Source organism: Tachyglossus aculeatus, chromosome X1 (assembly GCF_015852505.1).
Source record: "Tachyglossus aculeatus isolate mTacAcu1 chromosome X1, mTacAcu1.pri, whole genome shotgun sequence".
NCBI lineage: Eukaryota > Metazoa > Chordata > Mammalia > Monotremata > Tachyglossidae > Tachyglossus > Tachyglossus aculeatus.
Window position 1 is genome coordinate 109,567,139 of NC_052101.1, and position 24,819 is coordinate 109,591,957.

The 24,819-nt window shown below is 41.9% G+C and overlaps 2 protein-coding genes across 2 annotated transcripts in view; one reads left to right on the forward strand and one right to left on the reverse strand.

Annotated features, from left to right (window-relative positions):
• LOC119919600 (centromere protein P) overlaps positions 1–24,819 on the forward strand; it is a 280,519-nt gene that overhangs the window by 51,693 nt on the left and 204,007 nt on the right. The window lies entirely within an intron of this gene.
• On the reverse strand, positions 4,067–23,398 carry OGN (osteoglycin). Its single transcript, XM_038740154.1, has 6 exons — positions 23,162–23,398; positions 14,712–14,811; positions 13,878–14,036; positions 10,974–11,176; positions 9,354–9,449; positions 4,067–6,015 (listed from the first exon to the last, which is right to left on the reverse strand). The coding sequence occupies exons 1-6, from the start codon at positions 23,333–23,335 to the stop codon at positions 5,845–5,847; spliced, it is 903 nt and encodes a 300-aa protein (XP_038596082.1). The 5' UTR covers positions 23,336–23,398; the 3' UTR covers positions 4,067–5,844.

The window sequence follows — 24,819 nt, forward strand, 5'->3', positions numbered from 1 at the left end:
CGCTTGGGTAGTACAAGTTGGCAACATATAGAGACAGTCCCTACCCAACAGTGGGCTCACAGTCTAAAAGACTGTGTCAGTGTCTCCTCCCTCCTGCCATACTTCACTCTACTGCCTAGATCATTTTTCTTAAACATTGTTCTTCGACTGCCTCCTAACTCCTCGGCGTGGCTTAGTGAATAGACCACAGGCCTGGGAGTCAAAAAGAACCTGGGTTCTAATCCCTGCTCCATCATATGCTGCGTGACCTTGGGCAAGTCACTTCACTTCTCTGTGCCTGTTACCTCATCTGTAAAAAAAAAAAAAAAAAAAATGAGGATGAAGAGTGTGAACCTAACGTAGGCTAGGGACTGTGTCCAACCTGATCAACTTGTATCTTTTCAAGTGCTTAGAACAGTGCTTGGCACATAGTAAGCACTTAACAAGTTCCATAATAATTAATAATAACCTCAATGTTTGCCCACTCCTCTCCACATGAAGCAAAGACTTCTGACCATTGGCTTTAAGATACTCAATCAGCTTTCTCCCCTTTGTCTTCTCCCTCTACATCCCAGTTTGCACGCTTCACTTCTCTCAAGCTAGCCAATTCATTTTGCCTCGTTCTTAATAATAATAATAATAATAATGATGTTGGCATTTATTAAGTGCTTACTACGTACAAAGCACTGTTCTAAGCGCTGGGGAAGTTACAAGGTGATCAGGTTGTCCCACGGTGGGCGCACAGTCTTCATCCCCCTTTTACAGATGAGGGAACTGAGGCACAGAGAAGTCAAGTGACTTGCCCAAAGTCACACAGCTAAGTGGCAGAGCCGGGATTTGAACCCATAACCTCTGACTCCAAAGCCCCGGCTCTTTCCATTGAGCCACGCTGCTTCCCCTAAGCACTCTCTTGACTCTCTTGCTGCCAACTCCTTGTTCACACCCTAATTTCTGCCTCGATCTGCATTCCCTATCTTCCAGGCCCTTCTGAAATCATATCTCCTCCAGGAGGCTTTCCATGATTAAGCTGTTTTTCCCACCCCATTTCTCCCCTACTGCCACATCACTTGGATACCCACATCCCCCTATTGCACCTATGTGCATATTCATTGCTTCATTCAGTCATTCGTATTTATTGAGTGCTTACTGTGTGCAGAACACTGTACTAAGCGCTTGGGAAAGTACAATACAGCAATAGAGACAATCCCTGCCCACAGTGAGCTCACACATTAGTGCTTCCTCGTGCCTGTAATTTATTGCATCAATCATCAATCGTATTTATTGAGCGCTTACTATGTGCAGAGCACTGTACTAAGCGCTTAACAAGTTCCATAATAATATTGCAGTGTCTGTCTCCCCTAAATTAACTCCTTGAAGGGAGGGATCATATCTCCTAATTCTTCTGTACTCTCCCAAGCACTTAGTTCAGTGTTCTGCACAGCGTAGGCACTCAGAAAATACCGCTGGCTGAGGGATTGACAGAGGATTTAGAGAGAAGCGGTAATAGAGGAATTAAGCATAACTCACCATGAATGAGAGGTAAATTACAATGCAATTCACAGCAAAATGACTTGCAGGAAATTCTTCCTTCCCATAGTTGCAATGATATAAGTAGCATTACCTAAAGTTTTCCATTTGCTGAACAAAAATGGGCACCGACCCCTTTATTTTTTCACACTCAACCTGCAGTCTGCCCTTAGTTCTCCATCGTTTAAGATTAAAGCTGCTGGTTATGCCTTCATAATTTATAACAGCCAGAAATTTTTCCTTCCTTGACTTCGAGTTGCAAAAGGAATGTTATTTTAGAGAAGAAAAACCACAGACACAAAATGAACCTTAAAAAGATATGCTTTTAGTTCCCGATAACAATGTTACACCCCAAATAAAGGAGTTTTGCTGTTCTAAACCAGTTCAGAGAAACTTTCAACAGACTGGTGATGCCTACACAACCTCTGGAATGGCAGAAAAGATACACTGATTTACAATTTGGAAAGGCTTCATTTGGGGGGAAACAGAAGGAGAGAAACTATTTACTGAAATTTAACACCATCTATGAAAGAAGCAGAGAAGCAGTGTGGCTCAGTGGAAAGAGCCCGGGCTTTGGAGTCAGAGGTCATGGGTTCAAGTCCCGGCTCCGCCACGTCAGCTGTGTGACTTTGGGCAAGTCACTTAACTTCTCTGTGCCTGTTACCTCATCTGTAAAATGGGGATGAAGACTGTGAGCCCCCCGTGGGACAACCTGCACCGTGTAACCTCCCCAGTGCTTAGAACAGTGCTTTGCACATAGTAAGTGCTTAATAAATACCATCATTATTATTATTAATTAGAACTTTCTTCCCAAATCCATCAAATCACAGCTCTCCCCATATTCAAGCCCTCTAAAACTCCCCCTCCCCGCCAAGTCCATCCTGATTAATTTTTCCGGACACAATTTCTTATGTCATATGAGCCCACCGGCCAACTCTAGCACTTCTATCTTGATTTATACAATCCATCAGTGGCATTTACTGAGTGCTTACCGTGTGCAGAGCACTGCATTAAGCCTTTGTGAGGGTATAAAATAAGAGTCGGTGGACACGTTCCCTGCCCAAAGCGAGCAACCTTTAGCACTCTTTCTTATGTTTATTCAGTTGTACACTCAATTATTTATTCAGGACTATTATGCCCACTCCTGAAAATGTGTAAACTCGTGGGCAGGGAATGTGTCTGTTTATTGTTATATTGTATTCTCCCGAGCGCTTAGTACAGTGCTCTGCACACACTAGGTACTCAATAAATACAATTGACTGACTCATGGTGTAAACGCCTTGTGGGAAGGGAATATGTTTCTTTACTCTGTACTTCCCTAACGCCTAGTACAGTGCCCTGCACCAAGTGGGAATGCAACATTACTTCTACTTTGCAAACCTAAACTTTTCCATGAAAATTACAGCAGCCTGCTAATTCAGGCTGGAGGCCTGAATGATGAAACAACCTCTAAATTAGTCAAATACGGGAACCCCTTCTCTTGTTTTGCCTACAAATATTGAAGCAACTAATAACAAGAACTGCTTATATTGTGCCTCAGCATAGCTTATCTAAGCATTCTTTTGAATCCCTTTGCTGGAGTGTGTGTACTAGTTAGGTGTAACAAATTATTCTCCAAGAGTGGTGTGTTTTGGTTTTGTTGTTTTTTTTTTGTGGTTTTTTTTTTAAGGTGGATACTCCAGTAAGATGCATTCTAGAAGTTAGAAAAATTAGGCCATTACCTGGATGATTCAGGCAAACAAGACCACGGCAACAAAAAAGACCTTTTCATTTGAATTGCTAAAGTGTTTTGGTTTAGGTTTTTACTTGAAATTTCCAGATTGCCTCAGTTCTCTTTTTCACTTTGTGAATGATATGCCAACAGTGACAAAAAATGACTTACATTGCCTACATCTAATAAATCTGAGAAATGATCAACTGAATAAGAAAAATACTACCATCAGTTAGGCTTGAGTCTTTTTGTTTCAGAAGAGTTTTACAAATCAGGCCGTTTCAGTGATCAAACTTTAAATTCTTCTAAAATCAAAATACTCTTGAAAGATAAACTGACCGGAGAAAATATGGTTAAAGAGATTATTAAAGTAAAATTGCACCTGTCATTCCATTTCATCGAATACCATGAATTTCAAATGATAGTTTATTTGTAACTGTTTACTTTTAATAGCATAGTAAGAAAAGTAGGTTCCATTAGTTACAAAACTTGAAGACTTTAAAAAACAGAACAGTTTTCATGAGAAATAAATGTCGTCCTTCATTAGCCTGTATCTTTTCATTCTGTAAAGTCCTTAAATAATATTTTGTGCTGTTATTGGACATCTTTAGTTGCTGTATTTTCAATAAGGCACTGGTTATTCTTCAGTCATGTTCCTTCTACTTAGTGATTGACTTCCTGCTAGGGAAGAAAATCTTTTCAATTTTTAAAGGTATTTTATTTTAGCCTTAGATTGGCCTGAACTGTTAATCCAGTTCACCTTAGATGGATTACAAAGTAAAACATTTAAAGAGAAACAAAGTATTGAGATGTGTGTGGCTATTTCATGGCTTGGTGACTTTATACCTAATACAGCAATAGATACAAGTGTTACATTATGACAGCATTTAAAAATGACTAACTTGAGTGATCTCGTCGACTTCCGTTTTTAAGAAGCATAATTACAGGTAACAGTTATATGTAGTTTGATGGTGCCCATTTATGGTAACAGTGATATGTAATTTGATGGTGACCATTTTTACTGTGCAAGTTTTCGTATTCTCTAGTACTCAGCAATTAGTTTGGAGATAAATTGCATCAGATCACGATAGAGGTTAGAGTGGCAATGAATATGTGGATGTGTAAAATTCCACATTTGCAGGAATGGTTGGAAGTCCCATTGGAAGCTGGAAATTCTTGAGCCAGTTAGCATGTTATACTATATGATGAGCAGGTGACTGTAAATAGTGTATTGATTGTCTTTCTATTGAAAATTTTGCGTAGGTTTATTTACGATGCTCCGAGTCACCACAGTACTACATAAATGTGCTATCTTATGTAGTTGTTTTTAAAGCCTTAAAACATGACTGTGCTTTATTTTTAAATTCTGGCGGAGAATCAACGTTGTAATAGCTGGTTTTTTAAAAAGATACCTATTAGAATTATGAACTGGTGAAGTGAGGATTAAGAAAGGTTACAGTACTTATTTTTTCAGTGTCTATTTTAGTAAGTATACACAATTTTATATAGTAACAATTTTGTATGAAAGGCTTCTAATAGGTTGCCTTCCACATGGATAGTAGTGAGGAAAAATGAAAGGATAACTATACATCAATAGAGCACTACTATTTTGAGAGTACAAGACTAGACTTGTGCGGAGAAAGTTCTGTTTCTCCTCCTCTAGTGGAAAGCATTACTTAGGCATGTGTCACAATATTTTACGGCTTCAGTATAAACCTAGTAATTGAAGGTTGCTTTAATGATACAAAAAAGCTTTTGGAAAAAGGGAAGTTTTAAGTATTAGGCTTGTAAAGATGATAAATTTATAACTGACAGCTGTGATAATGGCATGAATGTTGACATTGTAGTTATCATGGCAAACTTTTAAGTTTTGGACTAAAAAAAGAAAAATGCTAACGCCAGGATTGGACTATTTCAGAGAGCATTTGCTTGGTGGTCCATGAGGTTCAACTGTACTTTCTAGGGGTGAGGGGCATGGGGAATAGCCTCACCCTGGGCCTGTCCCTATCTTTGCATCCTATAATGTCCTGCAGGACATCAACAATATCTAGAAACCATGTTCCTGGAAGATCGACCCAATGTCCTAGCATCCTGGCGATCTGCCTGGTCTGCTGGGGGAAAATGGACCGATCTCGGGTATTTTGGAAGAGATTTAAGCTTATCTTACTTTGGCTTCCCACGTGATTTAAGACGGCAGTCAAGACAAGGAAAGAGATAACGGAAGGAAAAAAAATCTTTCTACAGGTCACAGTTAATATCTTGTACATCCTGCCGACACAGGCTCACATTTCATTCATATCGGAAAGCCCCACTTATCAAGCCTTGGATATTGATGTGATTATATGCCCCTTAGTGATGCATACATTTGCACCATAAACTAAGGGGGCTAGTACAATGCCCTTCTCTTAGATTACATTCAGCATTTCACATTATTTTTTAAGAGTTTGGATGTATAGAGTCCATTTTTTTAAACAGATGAGATTTGTTCAGTTTTCCATGTATGATAGCTTGAAACAAAACAGTTTAAATAGTTTAAAGCTGACAAGGGATACATTAAAATATTCTTAAAGGATAATTATTTTAATGAGGCTTTTATACTTATTTGTATGTGTAGCTACTTAAACTGGTTAATAATATGTTCCTACTGGTAGTATTTTCAAGCAGATAAAACTGTTAGGATGCTTTCCCAAGATGATCGGATTGCCTTCCATTCTTATCTCATCAATACGGTTCCGAATATAACGTGTGTCATTAGATTTGCAAAATGTATCATCAGTGATGGACGTTATGTTGTTATACTGCAAAATAAAAAAAATAAATATAGAAAACATGCTAGGCACCAAAAACCCTTATTAAAACATAAGTGTTCTTTTTCTCCTCTTTAGAGCCCCTTTTGTTTTCTGAGTAGGGATTGTAGCCAGTGTGGTGCCAAATTAAAACAAAACAAAACCCAACTTTAAAAAAAAAATAAGTCCTCTGTCCTTCCCAAAGGCTTTATTGAGATTTTTTTCTTTTCATTTTTGGATTGTGTGGGCTACAGACTAAAGTTGATCTTTAAATCGGCTGCTTAAATTAAATTTGAAACTGTGATTTATAGTTTGTGCATATGCTACAAATTTGATACACCAATCTTTTCCCTTATTGGGTAATACCACAGATTTGGGTACATAGCAGGTAAACATGTCCCCTGAAATATTGGAAGCATTTTCCTATTTTCTGGATCAATTCCCTTCCCTGTCTTTAGCTTACTTGCTATGGCTTGTTTTGTTCTTTTCAAATGCCAGGAACGACGTCTATCTCATCCGTGTACTTCTTTCTCAGCACTTAGTGCTTTGCACACAGTAGATGTTTTAAAAATACTATTATTTCTCTTGTGCTAAGAGCCCAGGACTGCAGGAGCGGAGGGGATACCAGGATTCAGGAGTCTCCCTGCTCCATTGAGACCACAGCTAAATTAGAGTGAAGGAGAGGAGATCTTTTCCCTGAACCCTCACTTTAAAGAGGAAGTATTGTACCTAATGTATGTGAGTAAACTGGGGGGGAAAAAAGTGCAGGCCAAATGAAGTTACATCGGTAATTATATAAATGCCGATCTATGTTAAAGTTCAGGAAAACCTTTAATTTGGTCTAAGGGTCAAGAGCCTGAATTACAATTACCTGAATTGTAGGGGTGTTCATATTTCAAATTCAATTTTATTTAGCTCTTACTCATCTCAACTGGATGAGTTATTCAGCCTGGGTATGTTAACTATTTCTAGGAGTAAAATTAATTTCATGGGCAACCCCTGATTGAAGGTTTTCAAAGTGAGAGATCTGGGCTTGGGTAGGGGAGAAGTATTTTTACCTCTTTTTTTTTTTTCTTGTGTCCTCTGTATCCTCTGTGTCCTCTGGATCCTCTGTCTTCTTCTTTCTCCCTCCCCATCATCAAGGGAGATTAGGGGAGCGTAGAGGTGATTAAAGTTTGAAAACTGCAGTTAGGTGCCCTCTTCTTCTCTTTTCTCTCTCCATCAACAGAGATTAAGGAGGTGTAGAGCTGATTAAAATGTGAAAACTCCAATTGAGTGTTCTATCTTCTTTTCCCCTCTTCTCCCCTTCGTCAGTGAAGAATAGGGGAGTGTAGAGCTGATTAAAAATATGAAAAATCAAATTAGGTGCTTTTTCTTCTCTCTTATCTCTCTCATCAAGGGAAATTAAGGGAATGCAGATCTGATTAAAGTTTTAAAATTCCAATCAGGTGTCTTCTTCTCTTCCTTGCTCCTCTCCCTCATCAAGGGTTATTAGCATAGTGCAGAATGAATGAAAGTTTGAAAGCTCCAATCAGGTGCCTTCTTTCCTTTTTCCTCTCCCTCATCAAGGGAGGTTAGGTGAGTGCAGAGCTGATGAAAGTTTGAAAAGCCCAATCAGTTGCCCTCTCCTCTCCCTCATCAAGTTAGATTAGGAGAGTGTAGAGCTGATGAAAGTTTGGAAATGCCAGTCAAGTGCCCTCTTTCCTTCCTTTTCCTCTCCCCCATCAAGGGAGATTCGCGGAGTGCAGAGCTGGAGAAAGTAATGAAAACTACCAGATGCCCTTTTCTTCTTTATTCTCTCCTACATCAAGAGAATTAAGAGAGTGCAGATCTGATTAAAGTTTGAAAACTCCAATCAGTTGTCTGTTATTCTCTCCTCCCTCTCCCGCATCAAGGGAAATGAAAGTAGTTCAGAGCTAACCAAAGTTTGAAAATTCCAATCAGGTGTCATCTTCTCTCTTCTCTCTCCTAACAACAGAAGTCCATCAATCACATTTATTGAGCTCTTACTGTGTGCAGAGCACTGGGCTAAGCATTCGGGAGAGTACAGTATAAAAGAGTGGGTAGACGCCTTCCCTGCCCACAAGGAGCTTAAGGGAGTGCAGATGTGATTAAAGTTTGAAGATTCCAGTCAGTTGTCTCTTCTCTTCCCTCTCCTCTCTCAAATCAAGAGAAATTAAGGGCATTTGGAGCTGACTAAAGTTTGAAAACTCCAATCAAATGACTTCTCTCCACTCCCTCATCAACAGAGATTAAAGAGATGTGATTGCAGTTTAACTCCAATTAGTTGTCTCTTCTTCTCTTCCTCTCCTCTCTCTAATCAAGGGGAATTAAGGAACTACAAACCCAACTAAAGCTTGAAAACTCCAAACAGGTGTCCCCTTTTCTTCTTCTGGCTCCTTTCCATCATCAAGGGAGGTCAGGTGAGTACAGAGTTTATGTAAACTTGAAAACTCCAATTGGATGTCATCTTCTGTCCCGCATCAAGAGAGATTAAGGAAGTTCAGATGTGAATCAAGTTCGAAAACTCCAATCAGGTACCTTTTCTTCTCACTCCCTCATCAAGGGAAATTAAGGGAGTTCAGTGCTGATTAAAGTTTGAAAACTCTAATCAGTTGCGCTCTTCTTTGCTCTTCTCTCCCCCATCAAGGGAAGTTAGCGGAATGCAGAGCATGGAAGTTAGAAAATTCCAATCGGGTGTCCACTCTTTGTCTCTCTCCTCTCCATCGCCATGGGAGAGGAGGGGAGTGCAGAGTTGACTGAAGTTTGAAAACTCCAAGCAGGTGCCTTGCCTCATCGCGTCTCTCCAATCTCCTCTCCCTCATCAAGGAAATTGAGGGAGTTCAGATCTGATGAAAGTTTCAAAATGCCAATCAGATGTTCACAGTTCTTCTCTCTCCTCTATCTCGCCAAGGGAAATTAGGGGAGGACAGATCTGATGAAAGTTTGAAAACTCCAATCAGGTGCCCTCTTTTCGTCTTTCTCCTCTGCCTCATCAAAAGAGATTAGGGGAGTGCAGAGCTGACTAAAGCTTGAAAACTCTAATCAGGTGCCCTCATTTCTGCTCTCTTCTCTCCTCCCTTCCTCATCATGGGAGATTAAGGAAGTGCAGATCTGAATTAAGTCTGAAAACTCCTGCCATGTGCCCTGTTTTGACTTGTTCTTCTAATTCTCCCTTTTCCTCTGCAAATCTCTCCCCTTTCCCCCCCTCTCTGTAACAGCTAATTCCTCTAGCCGACTAAACTGTAAATTGTGCCTTGTGGAGTAGAACCTCAGACTGGATTCCAAATTAGTGAGGTAGAGTTGTACCTCATTTGAATTGAGCCCAAATAAAAGCAGCATTCTCATACCTGCAGGTGAATTACACGTAGACTCTCTGGTAAATTAGCAGGCACAGACTCCAGTGCATTGTGATCCAAATACAGGTATGACAGATTGTTTAGTTTCTATTGAAAAGAAGGGAAAATGCTTTTAGCGATAATTTTATTCCTTGTGGCTAGTTTAGGTTTCAGTGGGCCATGTGATAGTCTTCCTGAAGACAGGAAGGATTTTTAGTTTGAAGAGGGTACAGTGTGGCCTAGTGGAAAGGCATCGGCCTAGGAGTGAGAGGATCTCACTTCTAATCCCAGCTCTGCCAGGTGCCTGCTGTGGGACCTTGGCAAGTGATTTCATTGCTCTGTGCCTCAGTTTCTCCATCTGTAAAATGGGGGTAAAACCCCTGTCCTCCCTCCCCCCTCAGACTGTGACACCATGTGGAACAAGGACCGTAGCCAACCTTTCATTCATTCATTCAGTTGTATTGCGCGCTTACTGTGTGCAGAGCACTGTACTTAGCGCTTGGGAAGTACAAGTCGGCAACATATAGAGACGGTCCCTACCCAACAACGGGCTCACAGTCATATATCTGCCCCATTGTTTAGTATAGTGCTTGGCACATAAGCACTTCACTAATATTATTATCATCATCATTATTCTTACTAGCAGAGATGGAACAAGTCGCTACTCAGTACTCAGTGTCTTGTAGCATCTTTCCCATCTGCAAAGCGATGTTAAGGTTCCTGTGGTTTTGATGCTATTGACACCTGTCTACTTGTTTTGTTTTGTTGTCTGTCTCCCCCTTCTAGACTGTGAGCCCGTTGTTGGGTAGGGACTGTCTCTATCTGTTGCCAAATTGTACTCTCTAAGCGCTTAGTACAGTGCTCTGCACACAGTAAGCGCTCGATAAATGCAATTGAATGAATTGAATGAATGACTAGCCCCTTTATAAGTAGTGCTTTTGATTTGCTTGTTTTTAGTCATCCTGGCATTTCATCTGATGTCCCCAAGACCCTGGGTTCTCTCCTGTAATCATTCATTCAATCGTGTTTATTGAGCGCTTACTGTGTGCAGAGCACTGGACTGAGCACTTGGAAGGTACAGTTCCGCAACAAATAGAGACAATCCCTAACCAACAATCATCTGACCCCTCTATATTCCCATAACTGCAAGACCACCAACCCTGAGCCCTGGATTGGGGATTTTTGTGTGTATGTGCCAGGTTTTTTTGAGGTTTGCTTGGTTTGCACCCATAGTAAATGCCCAAATCGCACACATAAAATTAGGATAATTTATTTGGTGATTAGCCTCAGATTTTGCAAACCTGGTTGATCTGGTCAATGGGTGAGGATTTTGGCAATGCCACATATGAGGCCAAAAAAAGATAATCTGAATAATCCCCTCTTCTGTTTCTTTTCTTTCCTCCCCAACTTTTTTTGCATTTTCCTGAGCTACTAAGTCAACAAAGCTACATTTGATGTTATATTATGACCTAGCTGGAACTGTGTTTTTGTTAGTTTGCCAGTAGCATAGAGAAAATATAATACCGAGAAACACTTAATTTGACCAATTTAGTCTTTCAGTCACAAAGAAAGGAACAAAAATGTAAATATTGTATAGTTCTATGATTCATCACCTTATATTTTGTCACTTACCTTAAAAATATTTGCTTTGATTCCTCGGCTTTTGAGTTTGTTAAATTTTGCATTAAATAAAGTTAACTTAGGAGGCAGAAGTGGAAGCTTTATTAGATTATTTTCTGCAAGAGAAAGTTCTTCTAACAATGCTAGTTTTGAGAAGGTAGCATCTTCTATATCTTCTATCAGATTTCCAGTAAAATCAAGCCTTTTTAAGGTAGCTTTGGGAAAAATACAAAAAAAAAAAGAGAGAAACTGTGTTAAGTTTTGATTTAGTCTCAGGGGAAAAAGAAAACAGTTACCAGGATGAGTTCTTGTGAAAGAAGTGATTAATTAACCAAATGGTTGGATGACTTGAAACTTTTCTGGTTTGACATCATCATCATAATTGTGATATTTAAGCACTTACTATGTTCCAGGCACTGTACTAAGCACTGGGGGATACAAATTAATCAGGTTAGGCACAGTCCCTGTTCCACATGGGGTTCGCAATCTTAATCCCCATTTCACAGGTGAGGGAACTGAGGCACAGAGAAGTAAAGTGACTTGCCCAGGGTCACACAGCAGACAAGTGTCAGAGCCGGGATTAAAACCCAGGCCTATCTGACTCTCAGGCCTGTGCTCTATCCACTCGACTAAGCTGCTTCTCCAGAAAATGAATAGTAGAATAGATGAATAGTGCTGAATATATCTAGTTTTGTAATGTTCTAGTGGGTTTTTTTCCTGCCCTTGCCATTGATTTACTACTGTTTTACAGATGTTACTTTAAAGTTTTTGTGTCTCATTTTCATCTCAAAACATGGAAGTCATTTAACTGAACTTTTGGGGGCATATGGGTTTAATTAAAGGCACCTGCAAGAAGACACTAGTTATAAGTACAATCATTGTGAAGTATGTTTGACCTTTTGAGTTCTTCAGTTGCCTCTAATTCTGTTGTATTATACTGTACATAATATGGCGTATTGTGCTGTGCTCACAGTAAGTACTCAAATAAATACCATTGATTGACCCCTAATTTTTACCCCTTGTCTAACTGAAATAAATCTTCCTCATCTTTTCGTTTTGGTTTCAGTAATAATTCAGCAGACGTTTGCATATCCAAATATCAGCTACTGTTTTTTCTTGTGGCCACAAAACTTTCAGCTCCCTGTAAGTGTCTCTGAACAAAGAACAGCCTACCTCGTACAGTAGTAGATTGCAAGAGAAGAGGAGGAAGACTGTGTCCCATTTTGGGACCTGGGCGTGAAATCCAAGGATCTCCCCTGGGTCAGAAACGGATGCTCAAAACAGTCAGTTTTCCAAAAATAGGGGCAGTCCTGATTATTTTGAATATCTGAGTTTCTTGTATGATCCCTCAGACCTTCAAACGAAGTGGGGTATTATAGGAAAACTAAATGGTAGAAGAGGCTCTACCTTGAATGAACTACAAATAGAATATGTCCTTTTTTGTAAAAAAAAAAAAAAACAAAAACAGTTCATTCAGTCATATTTATTGAGCGCTTACTGTGTGCAAAGCACTGTACTAAGCGCTTGGGAAGTACAAGTTGGCAGCATATAGAGACGGTCCCTACCCAACAAGGGGCTCACAGTCTAGAAGGGGGAGACAGACAACCAAACAAAGCATGTGGACAGGTGTCAAGTCATCAGAATAAATACAAATAAAGCTAGATGCACATCATTAAGAAAATAAATAGAATAGTAAATATGTACAAGTAAAATAGAGTAATAAATCTGTACAAACATATATACAGGTGCTGTGGGGAGGAGAAGGAGGTAGGGCAGGGGGAATGGGGAGGAGGAGAGGAAAAAGGGGGCTCAGTCTGGGAAAGCCTCCTGGAGGAGGTGAGCTCTCTGTAGGGCTTTGAAGGGAGGAAGAGAGCTAGCTTGGTGGATGTGCAGAGGGAGGGCATTCCAGGCCAGGGGGAGGACGTGGGCCGGGGGTCGACGGCGGGACAGGTGAGGACAGGGTACAACGAGGAGGTTAGTGGCAGAGGAGCGGAGGGTGCGGGCTGGGCTGTAGAAGGAGAGAAGGGAGGTGAGGTAGGAGGGGGCGAGGTGATGGACAGCCTTGAAGCCGAGAGTGAGGAGTTTTTGTTTGATGTGTAGGTTGACTGGTAGCCACTGGAGATTTTTGAGGAGGGGAGTAACATGCCCAGAGCGTTTCTGCACAAAGATGATCCGGGCAGCAGCGTGAAGTATAGACTGAAGTGGGGAGAGACAGGAGGATGGGACAGAGAGGAGGCTGATGCGCAGTAATCCAGTCGGGATAGGATGAGAGATGGAACCAGCAAGGTAGCGGTTTGGATGGAGAGGAAAGGGCGGATCTTGATGACGTTGTAGAGGTGAGACCAGCAGGTTTTGGTGACGGATTGGATGTGAGGGGTGAATGAGAGAGCAGAGTCGAGGATAACACCAAGGTTGCGGGCTTGTGAGACTGGTAGGATGGTAGTGCCGTCTACAGTGACGGGAAAGTCAGGGAGAGGGCAGGGTTTGGGAGGGAAGAAAGGAGTTCAGTCTTGGACATATGTTGTCATATACTAGAATATAGTGGTGGTTTTCAATGTTTGAAACTTCTTTACCATGTAAATTCCCACCAAGCTGAATTTACTCGTGCCTCAAAAATGGGGGAAATGAGCTCATATTTTAGTTTTACTTAGTAGTAATTCAGGAGAAACTAACTGGACATGAAGCTGGTTCGGATAATGTAAAGCTTGGTTAGCAACACCAAACTGAGTTTGGCTATTTAACAGGGGCACACTCAATTTTAGAAAGTTTTATTGAATTGATTTTCCAGTTACCTGAACTCAGTTAACTGAGGTTCATATAATCAATATGAGAATGAAAATAACAAATACAAAGAAACTCCCATTTTCAAATGGATAATAGTTAACTACAAAGATGAAATTTTAAATGCTAACTTACGTATGTCTGCAAAGTCTTTGGCTTTAAGTTTCTTTATTTTGTTGAACCGTGCATAAAGGTAGGCTGTTTCCTTTGGTAAAGCTGGTACAGTATCAATATCTGTTTCTTCACAGTATACAGAACCAGTTATACAAACACAGAGTAGGCAGGTGGGCATTTCTAAATAGGAAAAAAAAGCACCCTTGTCTGTCTCAAAATAAGAGCTAAAAGTCTTTCACCTCTCCCATTAAACTACACCGGTTGGTGCTAACTCAAAATACAGTTTCTAGAAGTAGAATTTAATATAGGTGGTAAAACAGATTTCCTTCCATTACATTTATAGTCCCACTTTAGACCCCCACTACATTGATATTTCTAGTATCTGATTTTATTTCAGACTCTTGTGTTCCATGAAGTTCATTGCCCCTTTGACCGTTTTTGGGTTATGAATCGTAGGACTGAAAAAATTTCCAGTCAGTTCTCACATGAACCAAGTTAAGGAAAACTAGCATTGCAGTATATAGCCTTGACCAATGCACTGTGAATGCACACAACTGGGTTTTCCAACATGGCATCTGACATGCGATGTCATAACATTCCCTAATTCCTCAGCAATATTCGACCGAAACTAAACTTCAGTTGGAAGATCTAAGCTCGCCAGTTTTCTCTCCCAATTTTGTCACTGATCTGGTACAACAATTGGGCAAACTGCTTCACTGCCGAGGATCAGTTTTACCTTTCTGCAACGGGCATGACGTTGCGTTCACGTCTTGCCTGATGATATTCAACTCTGATGGTTTAGATGATCTGAAAATTTTCAAAAACTTTTCTTTTCAATATTACGGAAACTTTTACCTATATCACTGTCTTCTTTTTTTGGTGGTCGACCTGTTACACTTTCATCTTTTTGTAGCTGAAAGTTTTTCTCCTGGGCAGCATTCGCAATTCTTTTTCCCTATAGGAAAAAGGGTTATAGAAGCTTATTTTTTATTAAGCATGAGAATCAAAGTTCAAATATGAGGAACCGTTTTAAAGAACTACTTTTCCGAACTGAGTACCTTAAACACAGTAGATCCTGTAGAGAACACAGTGAGACATGTTTCAGAGTCTTACTGTAATAGTAGTGACCTGTCGAATTTCAACTCAGGGCCAAGAAGAATTTTGGAAGTCCTTGGAACAATAAGGTCCTGGAACGGTCAGTCAGTTAGCAGGGAAGCAACGCTCATCGTATCACACCTTCACTGGGAGGGGGATGTGAGGAAAATGGACGACAGTGGAATATCCCCAACATCTGCCGCTTAACGAGCTGAAGTGGGGGAACCATAAACGGAGACCGGAGGAAACGTTTTAAAGACACAGTGAAACAAAGGCTCAGTGTGGGGTAGCTAGGAACAGCTGGGAAATTGTAGCATCTGGCTGACCGGTGATTATGACTCTTGGAATACCACCCACCCACAGCCCTGGATCGCCTCCTCCGTTCACGTGCTCGTATGTGTTTCTGCTCCCCGAGACAGGGAGGGAAAGTGGTGGTGGTGGTGTCAACGGTGACGGGAATGTCGAGGGGGAGGGAAAGGTGCCTTGATCTCATCTAGTGATAATAGTAATAATGGTATTTAAGTGCTCACTTCACCTATTTACTCTCCCTTCTGCATCACCTATGCACTTGGAGCCAGGCCCCTTAAACACTTGATATTCCCCAAAGCACTTATGTTTATATTCTCCCATTTCCCCTCTCTATAGTTTATCCTAATGTTTGTCTCCCCCTCTGGACTGCAAGCTCCTCAGAGGCAGGGATCTTGTCTACCAACTCTATTGTATTGTTCTCTGTATGGAGCGTTGGGGTAGACACAAGCTAATCAGGTTTGGACACTGTCCCTGTCCCACATGGGACTCAAAGTCTTAATCCCCATATTACAGATGAGGTAACTGAGGCACAGAGAAATTAAGTGACTTGCACGAGGTCACTCAGAAGGCAAGTGGCAGAGCCAGGATTAGAACCCAGGTCCTTCTGACTCCCACGCCCATGCTCCATCCACCATGCCGCTTCTTTATCTCTCACTGTCTACCCCTTGCTCACGTCCTCCTTCCTGCCTGCAACTCCCTCCCTGTTCCTATCCTACAGGTTGCCATTCTGCCCCCTTTTAAAGCGCTACTGAAATCATAGCTCCTCCCAAAAGCCTTCCCTGACTAATCTCTCAACTTCCCACCCTGTTCTCCCTCCCTTCTGCATCACTTGGGTCTGTACCCACTAAGCACTTTGATGCTCACTCCATCCGCACAGACTCCATCTTGTCTCCCTCACCTCGGCCCCATTACTCACGTCCTCCCTCCTGCCTAGAATTCCCCGCCCCTTCATATCCGACAGACCATCACTCTCCACATTTTCCAAGCCCCACTAAAATCACATCTCCTCCAAGAGGCCTTCCTTGACTAAGTTCTCATTTCACCTATTTACTCTCCCTTCTGCATCACCTATGCACTTGGAGCTGTGCCCCTTAAACACTTGATATTCCCCACAGCACTTATGTTCATAGCCATATTCTCCCATTTCCTCTCTCTGTAGTTTATCCTAATGTTTGTCTCCCCCTCTGGACTGCAAGCTCCTCAGAGGCAGGGATCTTGTCTACCAACTCTTGCATTGTTCTCTCCCAAGTGCTTAGTATAGTGCTCTTCATACAGTAAGTGCTCAATAATTACCATTGACTGATTCGCTTGTCTTGTCTTCCTTGTCTTCCCAGACTGAGCCCCTTCCTTCCTCTCCCCCTGGTCCCCCTCTCCATCCCCCTCATCTTACCTCCTTCCCTTCCCCACAGCACCTGTATATATGTTTGTACATGTTTATTACTCTATTTATTTATTTTACTTGTACATATCTATTTATTTTATTTTGTTAGTATGTTTGGTTTTGTTCTCTGTCTCCCCCTTTTAGACTGTGAGCCCACTGTTGGGTAGGGACTGTCTCTATATGTTGCCAACTTGTACTTCCCAAGCACTTAGTACAGTGCTCTGCACACAGTAAGCACTCAATAAATATTATTGATTGGCTGTAAGCTCTGCTGTGGGCAGGGAATGTGTCTGTTCCATTGTTATATTGTACTCTTCCAAACACTAGTACAGTGCTCTGCACACAGTAAGTGCTTAGTAAATACCATCAACTGGCTGACTGAGAACTGAGGCTTCGAAGAAGATCGGGACTGACGGACTGAGTTAGAACCAAAGCTTTAGAACCAAGGTTTGGAAGAAGATCGCCATGCCAAAAGTTAGAATTGAAAACAGTGGCAGGCAATGTTTATATCTAGAAGAGTGAAAATAAGCCCTCACCCACATTCCGGGAATCAGTCCATAATTTTGGTGGGTGATCCGTTCCAGTCCTCTTTATCGGCCTTTGTCAAAACTCTGTCACTTTTTCTTACCTTTTCGTTGTATGGTTGGTGACTCTGAATGTCGCAGAAGAATTATTTGGAGTGTTCCATATGGTTCCCTGGGAGTAGTCCAGGAACATGCCAAAAGATCACGGATGATTGGAGGAGTACTCCGTGTAGAAGTTCCCTATGTAGACTCAGGCAGCTGGCCTGACCTGAACCTAGATGCCTGGTCAAGCCAATACCCAGATGAATCTAATTAGGCCCACGTTGTCCCTCCCTAATAATAATAATAATAATAATAATAATAATAATAATAATAATAATAATAATAATAATAGCATTATTATTATTGTATTTAGTGTCTGTCAGGGGCTAAGTGCTGGAATAGATAAAGATAACTGGTTCTAATGTAGAACCTCTCCCACCTGGGGCTCGCCATCTACCAGGAGGGAGGAAGAGCAGATTTTTGAATCCCCATTTTACAGATGAGGAAATTGAGGCCCAGATCGATTAAATGACTTTCCCAACATCACCCAGGAGGCTGGTTTCCTGACTCCCAAGTCACGTGTGCTTTCCTCTAGGCCGTGAAATCATTCAGTTGAATTTACAACCTTTCAAAATGGCTATGTCGAATGGGTCCTGAGGCTTGTGGATACAAGCAGGGATCCCCATGTGGGCGGTAACACCCCTATGTATAGTATTTGGGTGTATGTTGCCGCCTTGTACTTCCCAAGAGCTTAGTACAGTGCTCTGCACATAGTAAGCGCTCAATAAATACGATTGAATGATCAGCTCTTCAAAGGCTCATTGACTACTTTAAAAACTTGATCAGGCTGTTACGGTAAATCTTTTAAAATACAGAGTTCAGGCATGCCAAATCCTGATTTTTACTAAAGCTACTTGGCTTGTGCCAGACTAGGACCAACCAGTTGGCATTAGGCTGAAAATTTGCCCCATGCAGTACTCTACCATATATTTCCTTCTCTGTCTGGTGCAAGTCTGGTAAGAAAATTACTTTGAAACATTTACTGGATGGATGTCACTTGATTCACTTTGAGCATGATGGAAGGCAGGCAAAATTGAAAGTATGCTTGAATAAAATTTTAAAATTGTTTTGTCGTACAGTGAGATAAAAATGAACTCTTGGGGGTTTTTTCCATCTAAATGTTATTGCTTAGGTTTAGTTGTTTGTTAGATATATTTGTTTTGATGCAGTGCCATTTTCCTTTTTTTTTTTTAAATGGTATTTCTATATGCCAGGCACTGTACTAAGTGCTGGGATAGATACAAGATAATCAGGTTGGACACAGTCTCTGCCCACAGGGGGCTCACAGTCTTAATCCCCATTTTACATATGAGGGAACTGAGGCCCAGAGAAGTGAAGTGACTTGCCCAAGGTCGCAGAGTAGACAAGAGGCAGAGCTGGGATTAGAACCCAGATCCTTCTGACTCCCAGTCCCTGGCTCTATCCATTAGGCCATCCATCCCCTCCTATCTACGTGTTCTTCCTCATATTCCCTGTATCTCTAGCCTAAAGAGCACCCAGGGATTCCCACAAACAAATTGACACACAATTCCCACGGATAATATATTATTATTTTTAAAGATAACAAAGAAGGCAGAGCATATTTCTCCTAGAACTCTGCCTGCTATCATGTTTTTAAGTCTCATAACCCAGTGTCTTTGGGTCACCGAGCTGCAATTTTGCAGGGCCGGTATTAAAAAAAAAAAAATTAAGGGAACTCTTTTTCTCCTTTTAGAATAGCACCTCCTAAGGATGGATGCCATTTGTACGAATGTTATATAGAGCGTCTAGGGTAGACGTTGAAAGTTTTTTCCTTCCACCTTTGGGGCCAAGGTGGAGGAAGATGGGAGTTGTAATAGTAATGGTGTTTGTTGAACATCCTGCTGGATATGACACTGCACTAATTGCTTGGGAAAGTATAGCAGATGGCTCATCCACATTCCCCATCTGCCTGGTTGGCGCTTACACTCCAATGAGGGTGACAGACATGCAAAATGATTGTAAATGGTGGGATTGGTAGGAAGACGAGGCATCAGCTAGGGAGCAGAACTGATATACCAGCATGAAATATCAGAACAAATTAGAACACCTAACTGTGCAAGCGAATAAATCTATGATATATGCATAAGTGCCGGGGGCCGATGTAAATACATGAGACAGGAGTGGTTATTGGGTTTCTACGGCAGGATGTCGGGAATGAATCGGGAAGATTTGCCGGAGGAGATGGATCATTAAAAAGGGTCTTGAAAATGGGAAGGGCTGAGTTCTGGTGAAATGGATCAGGTGCCATCTTAGTCACCAGCCATGGCGTAGTGCCCTTACAGGGCCCTCCCAACATCAAGCAGTAGTATTTATTGAGCACTTACTGGGCGCAGAGTAGCCCTTGCTGCATTTGAGGTGGGAGCCGGAGGGCTGTGGCAAGAGTGGGGATAGTGGGACTAAGGGCATCAGAAAGACGATAACCTTAAATGGGTTGAGGGCAGGGCCTCCAGGAGCAGATCCAGAAGGAAGGAGGAAGAGAGAGAGTGCTTATGCTGTAGTGGTGGTAGTCGGCAGTGATCCCAGCCGCCACTCTGCCTAGGCCAGCCCTTTCCGGTGCTGCGGGCATGGACGCCTACTTCACAGGGGCTCTGAGGGCCGTGGTTCTCATGGGCCTGCCACTGTGGGAGCGACACCATTCACTGCACCTCCACAGTTTTTCATTCAGTCATATTTCTTGAGTGCTTACTATGTGCAGAGCACTGTACTAAGCGCTTGCAAAGTACAGCTCGGCAACAGATAGAGACAATCCCTACCCAACAACGGGCTCACAGTCTCGAAGGGGGAGATAGACAACAAAACAAGCAGATAGACATTTATGTTTTCAGACAGAAGCGGTAGCATCGCTAGCTGGCTCAGCCACCTCTTGCCCCCTGCCAACTGCGGCTAGAGTCATCATCATCATCATCATCTATTGTATTTATTGAACGCTTACTGTGTGCAGAGCACTGTACTAAGCGCTTGGGAAGTACAAGTTGGCAACATATAGAGACAGTCCCTACCCAACAGTGGGCTCACAGTCTAAAAGTCCTCGGGGGGGGCACTGAGCATATGCAGCATGATGGTGGGGAGCAAGGGTCTCTTTGGTGCCAACAGGGATCGGAGCAGAACGGATCTTTGCAGTGGGTGCAGGTCCTCGGAGTACAGACTGAAGATGGGGTCTCCTCTGTCTGAGTGGGAGCTGGGTGTGGGCTGGGGTCCAGGCGGCCCAAGTGGGGGATAGGTATGAACAGGGGTCACAGCTCTGGAGCTTTGGCCGCATCTGTGCTCTAATGGCAATGGGGCTTTTTTTTTTTAATATGGTATTTGTTATGCACTTACTATGGGTCAAGTAGCGTTCTAAGTGCCGAGGTACGTGTGAGTTGTCATTCATTCATTCAATTGTATTTATTGAGCGCTTACTGTGTGCAGAGCACTGTACTAAGTCCCACAGGGAGCTCAAGAAGGAGGGAGAGCAGGTATTGAATCCTCATTTTACAGTTGAGGAAACCGAGACACAGAGAAGTCAAGTGACTTGCCCAAGGCCACACAGTGGGCAAGTGGAAGAGCCGGGATTAGAACCCAGGGCCTCTGACTCTCAGCCTGTGCTTTTTCCCCAGGCCACACCGACTCCTGATCTAGAACATTTACTGCTCAATAAATACTAATTAATGATCCAACCGGCCATTTTCCCCAAAGTGCCCCCCTCCACTTCATGGGATAATTCTCTGCTAACCTAGGGGTGAGGCACCATTTCGGTGTTGAGACTGCCCATGCATAATTAGCAAACCAGTGAGAGACTGGTAGGGAATGAAAAGTTACGGATTTTGTCGTTGGTTGTGTTTTTTATGGTATTTAAGCATGTACCATGTGCTGGGCACTGTACTAAGCACTGGGGTAGATACAAGATAATCACATTGGACACAGTCCCTGTCCCACATAGGGCTCACAGTCTTAATCCCCATTTTACAGATGAGATAACTGAGGCACAGAGAAGTGAAGTGACTTGCCCAAGGTCACACAGCAGACAAGTGGCAGAGCCGGCATTAGAGCCCAGGTCCTCTGACGCCCAGGCTTTTTCTACTAGGCCACGCTACTTCTCCATTTAGAAAATATGCCCTCAGACGAATGCTTTATGGCTCTATATTCCACTCAGATGTAAGAATCTTCTAATGCCATTATCATTATTTGACTCTAACACATTAGTTCTAATGTGAGCAGCCTGGCACTTTTGTTTTCTCTTTCTTTACCCCATCGTCTAGACATACCCTTGGCTGGCTGGCTGTGCTAATCTGTCTGGGGTATGTGCCAAGCATTTTAGGCTACCAGTTTTCTTCGGAGGCTTCATCCTCATTCCCTACAATCCTGGCCAAAAAACAGAAGAAGTCGGTGGCACAAAAAGACCTCGGCATCGCACCCTTGTATCGTTCCCTGCTTGTGCCTCGTCCTCGGGGGGACGGGGATGTTGGGAGAAGTGTCATGAAGTGGGCTGGAGGGCCCCCAGGTTAGTGATGTAGGTCCAAAGGGTATCGGGAACTTACCTGGTTGCGTGACGTCGGACTCGGGGCTTCAAGCGGGACCGTGGGGGATCCAGAAGTGAATCAGAATGGGGCCCTGATTGTTGTGGAATCCCTTAATGCCCCCCCTGAGGTTCCACCCAGGACTCTTTCTTGCTCGTGCCATCTCTAGCAGCTGTAGGGGCACCAAAAGCAGAAGCGTGGTACTTGGAAGCTACCAGAGCACCACTTGCCATTTTCTTTCCAATTGGTAGCACCCTGGGAGACCCTTGAGGACCTACATCTTACCGCTCATGCCCCTGTTGCCCGCAGAGGTAGCATAGGCAAGGAGGGTGCTGGGACATGTCCAGTTAGATGGAGTTTTACAGAAAATTCCTGGATTCCTGAAAAAGTCGAATGCTTTCTTTCCAACTTAGCCTTTGGGTGAACAGTAGAGAGAAAGAATTGCAGTTTTCTTAAAACCCAGGAATTTTTCAGTAAGAGGAAAAAAAAAACAGGTTAAGCTGAAAACAAAGCCCGAAGTGTGCGCCAAGAGAGCTTAAATACCCACGAGGGAGCATTAGTAAAGTGGTGTGGTATGCACGAATCTTCTGTCTGAAAAAAGCTATCTGTGAAAAGTATTAACTCTAAAAACTCTTCGGTAGAGTTTGATGTAGGATGAAGTAGATCACATCTATTCAGTCATGGAAAAGCAGATGAAAAGTATTTATTGCATTACCTGCAGTTAACTTGAGGAGTGTGTGCCGTTAAAATAACTAAATTACTGTGATCTGGTACGGATGACAAAAGCAACCAAAAGAATTCAACTCAAGGCTAACCTTTTGCATTACTGTCCCAAATAACGATAGCCTAAAGCCTTTAAAGTAAACAGCAGAAAAGGAATAAAGTCTTCAACTGGCAACAGATATATGGCTCACCTTTCTGTCTGCTCACATTGTAACATGTAGTTAACACATAAGGTAGATAACCTTCTAGACTATGAGCTCGATGTTGGGTAGGGACCGTCTCTATATGTTGCCAACTTGTACTTCCCAAGCGCTTAGTACAGTGCTCTGCACACAGTAAGCACTCAATAAATACAGTTGAATGAATGAATAACCTACATTGGTGCCCTGGAAACATCTATCATTTCTTTTCACACAGGAAGTGGTAATAATGATGGATTATCAAAATTATAATTGATCTTAAATAGCCCCTCTCTGTTGGCAGACTGAGACCTTTCAATGCCATGCTACTTACAATTGGGGGAATTCACTGTCATGGAATCCCTCTGGAATAGGTTTAAACAACTTTGCCTTTTCCCCTAAATTATCCTAACCGCCGTTAACCTTTCTGGCTAAAATCACAGTCTAATTTGAATTAATAATATAAACACAATACCTGGGTTTTTGCCTCATCCAGGATCTTATCTTCATAATCTTGTTTGGATAGTTTTTCTTCATAAATATCTGCCCCATGATCATAAACGCTGAATGACTTCTGTTGAGTAGGTGGTGCTGACTTTACCAGAAGCACAAACGTAAGTAAAAGCAGGGTAGCCTGCAAAATCTTCATTTTAGCAAAAGCCAAGGTATCTGGATTTTAATAAACTAGAGACGAACTGGTGATGTGTTGGCTCTGGAAGTATACTTGCTGTGCCTGGAAATAAAAATGCAGGCTGTCAAAACAATATTTCAAACCTAGAGAACTATTGGGCAGGGATTTCTAACGGATAAGGTCCCTGGAACAGCTATTAACCCTTGTTGAACTTTAATTACATTTTAAACAGTTTATACAAAGCACTACATGTCACTTAATACCATTCCAACTAACTTCTGATGTTTTCCAAGATGTTAAATTTGTTTTGTGACCAAAAGGTTTTTTTTAAGTCATTAGTGAAACATTAACATCTTTTTGCATGCCTGTAACAGAAATGGTTAAAACCAAGAAACAGGATTTAGTCCTAAATGAGTGTAAAATATCGTATTTCAACATTTTTTGCTTTTAACAATTGCTGTTAAACAGAACCAGCATCTCCGAGAAGCATAATCCTTTCACAAGCTTTGACTGGAACTTTGTAAAGAATTACTTTTAATACTGCTTTTTAAAGAATGTGCTCACTAGGTATTAAGAGTTCTGCAAAAATGTATTCCTTGAGAAAGCGTTTTCAGGGGTATCTGACAAGTTTTAAAACGATGGTCTTTTCTTTGTTTAAATTGATTTAGTTGAGCTTTATATTGCACATGTTTCTGCAGAAAATACTGTTCTAGCAATTTTGAAATTCTGAGGTTGTTCTCAACAGATGCTCAAGAATATGCATTAACCTAAAATGGAAGGATGAAGGAATAAAGTTGTGGATTTTTTCTAAGATGCCGAATATGAAACCTCAGACAATGACGGCCTTAAAAAAAGGTTTCCATAGAGTTCAGAGATCTGGGCTAGCAATTCTTTTTCTGTGGTGAGAAGCAACATTTTGGACCAGAGGATTGTTCTCTGGCTATTGCTAACAAGTGGCTAAATAGACAAATAATAATAATAATAATAATAATGGCATTTATTAAGCACTTACTATGTGCAAAGCACTGTTCTAAGCGCTGGGGAGGTTACAAGGTGGTCAAGTTGTCCCACGTGGGGCTCACAGTCTTTAATCCCCATCTTACAGATGAGGTAGCTGAGGCACAGAGAAGTAAAGTGACTTGCCCAAAGTCACACAGCTGACAATTGGCGGAGCTGTGGTTTGAACCCATGACCTCTGACTCCAAAGCCCATGCTCTTTTCCATTGAGCCACGCTGCTTCTCTAGTTCTACTAAGTTCAGAATTCATGGAAAATACCCCTACTTACATCTGACGTGCCAGGAGTGCTGTTTGTTTCAGTGAGTAAAATATTACTTCATGTCTGTTTTCATTCCATGTGGTTTTACTGAAAGAAACCACTTGATGCTTGATTTTATTTTTTTTAAACCAAAATCTTAGATAAAACATAGTCTATTGAACATTTTATGAACAGTAAAATGACCCTGTGCATTCATAGAGGTTTGGGCTTTTAAAAGCGATGGCT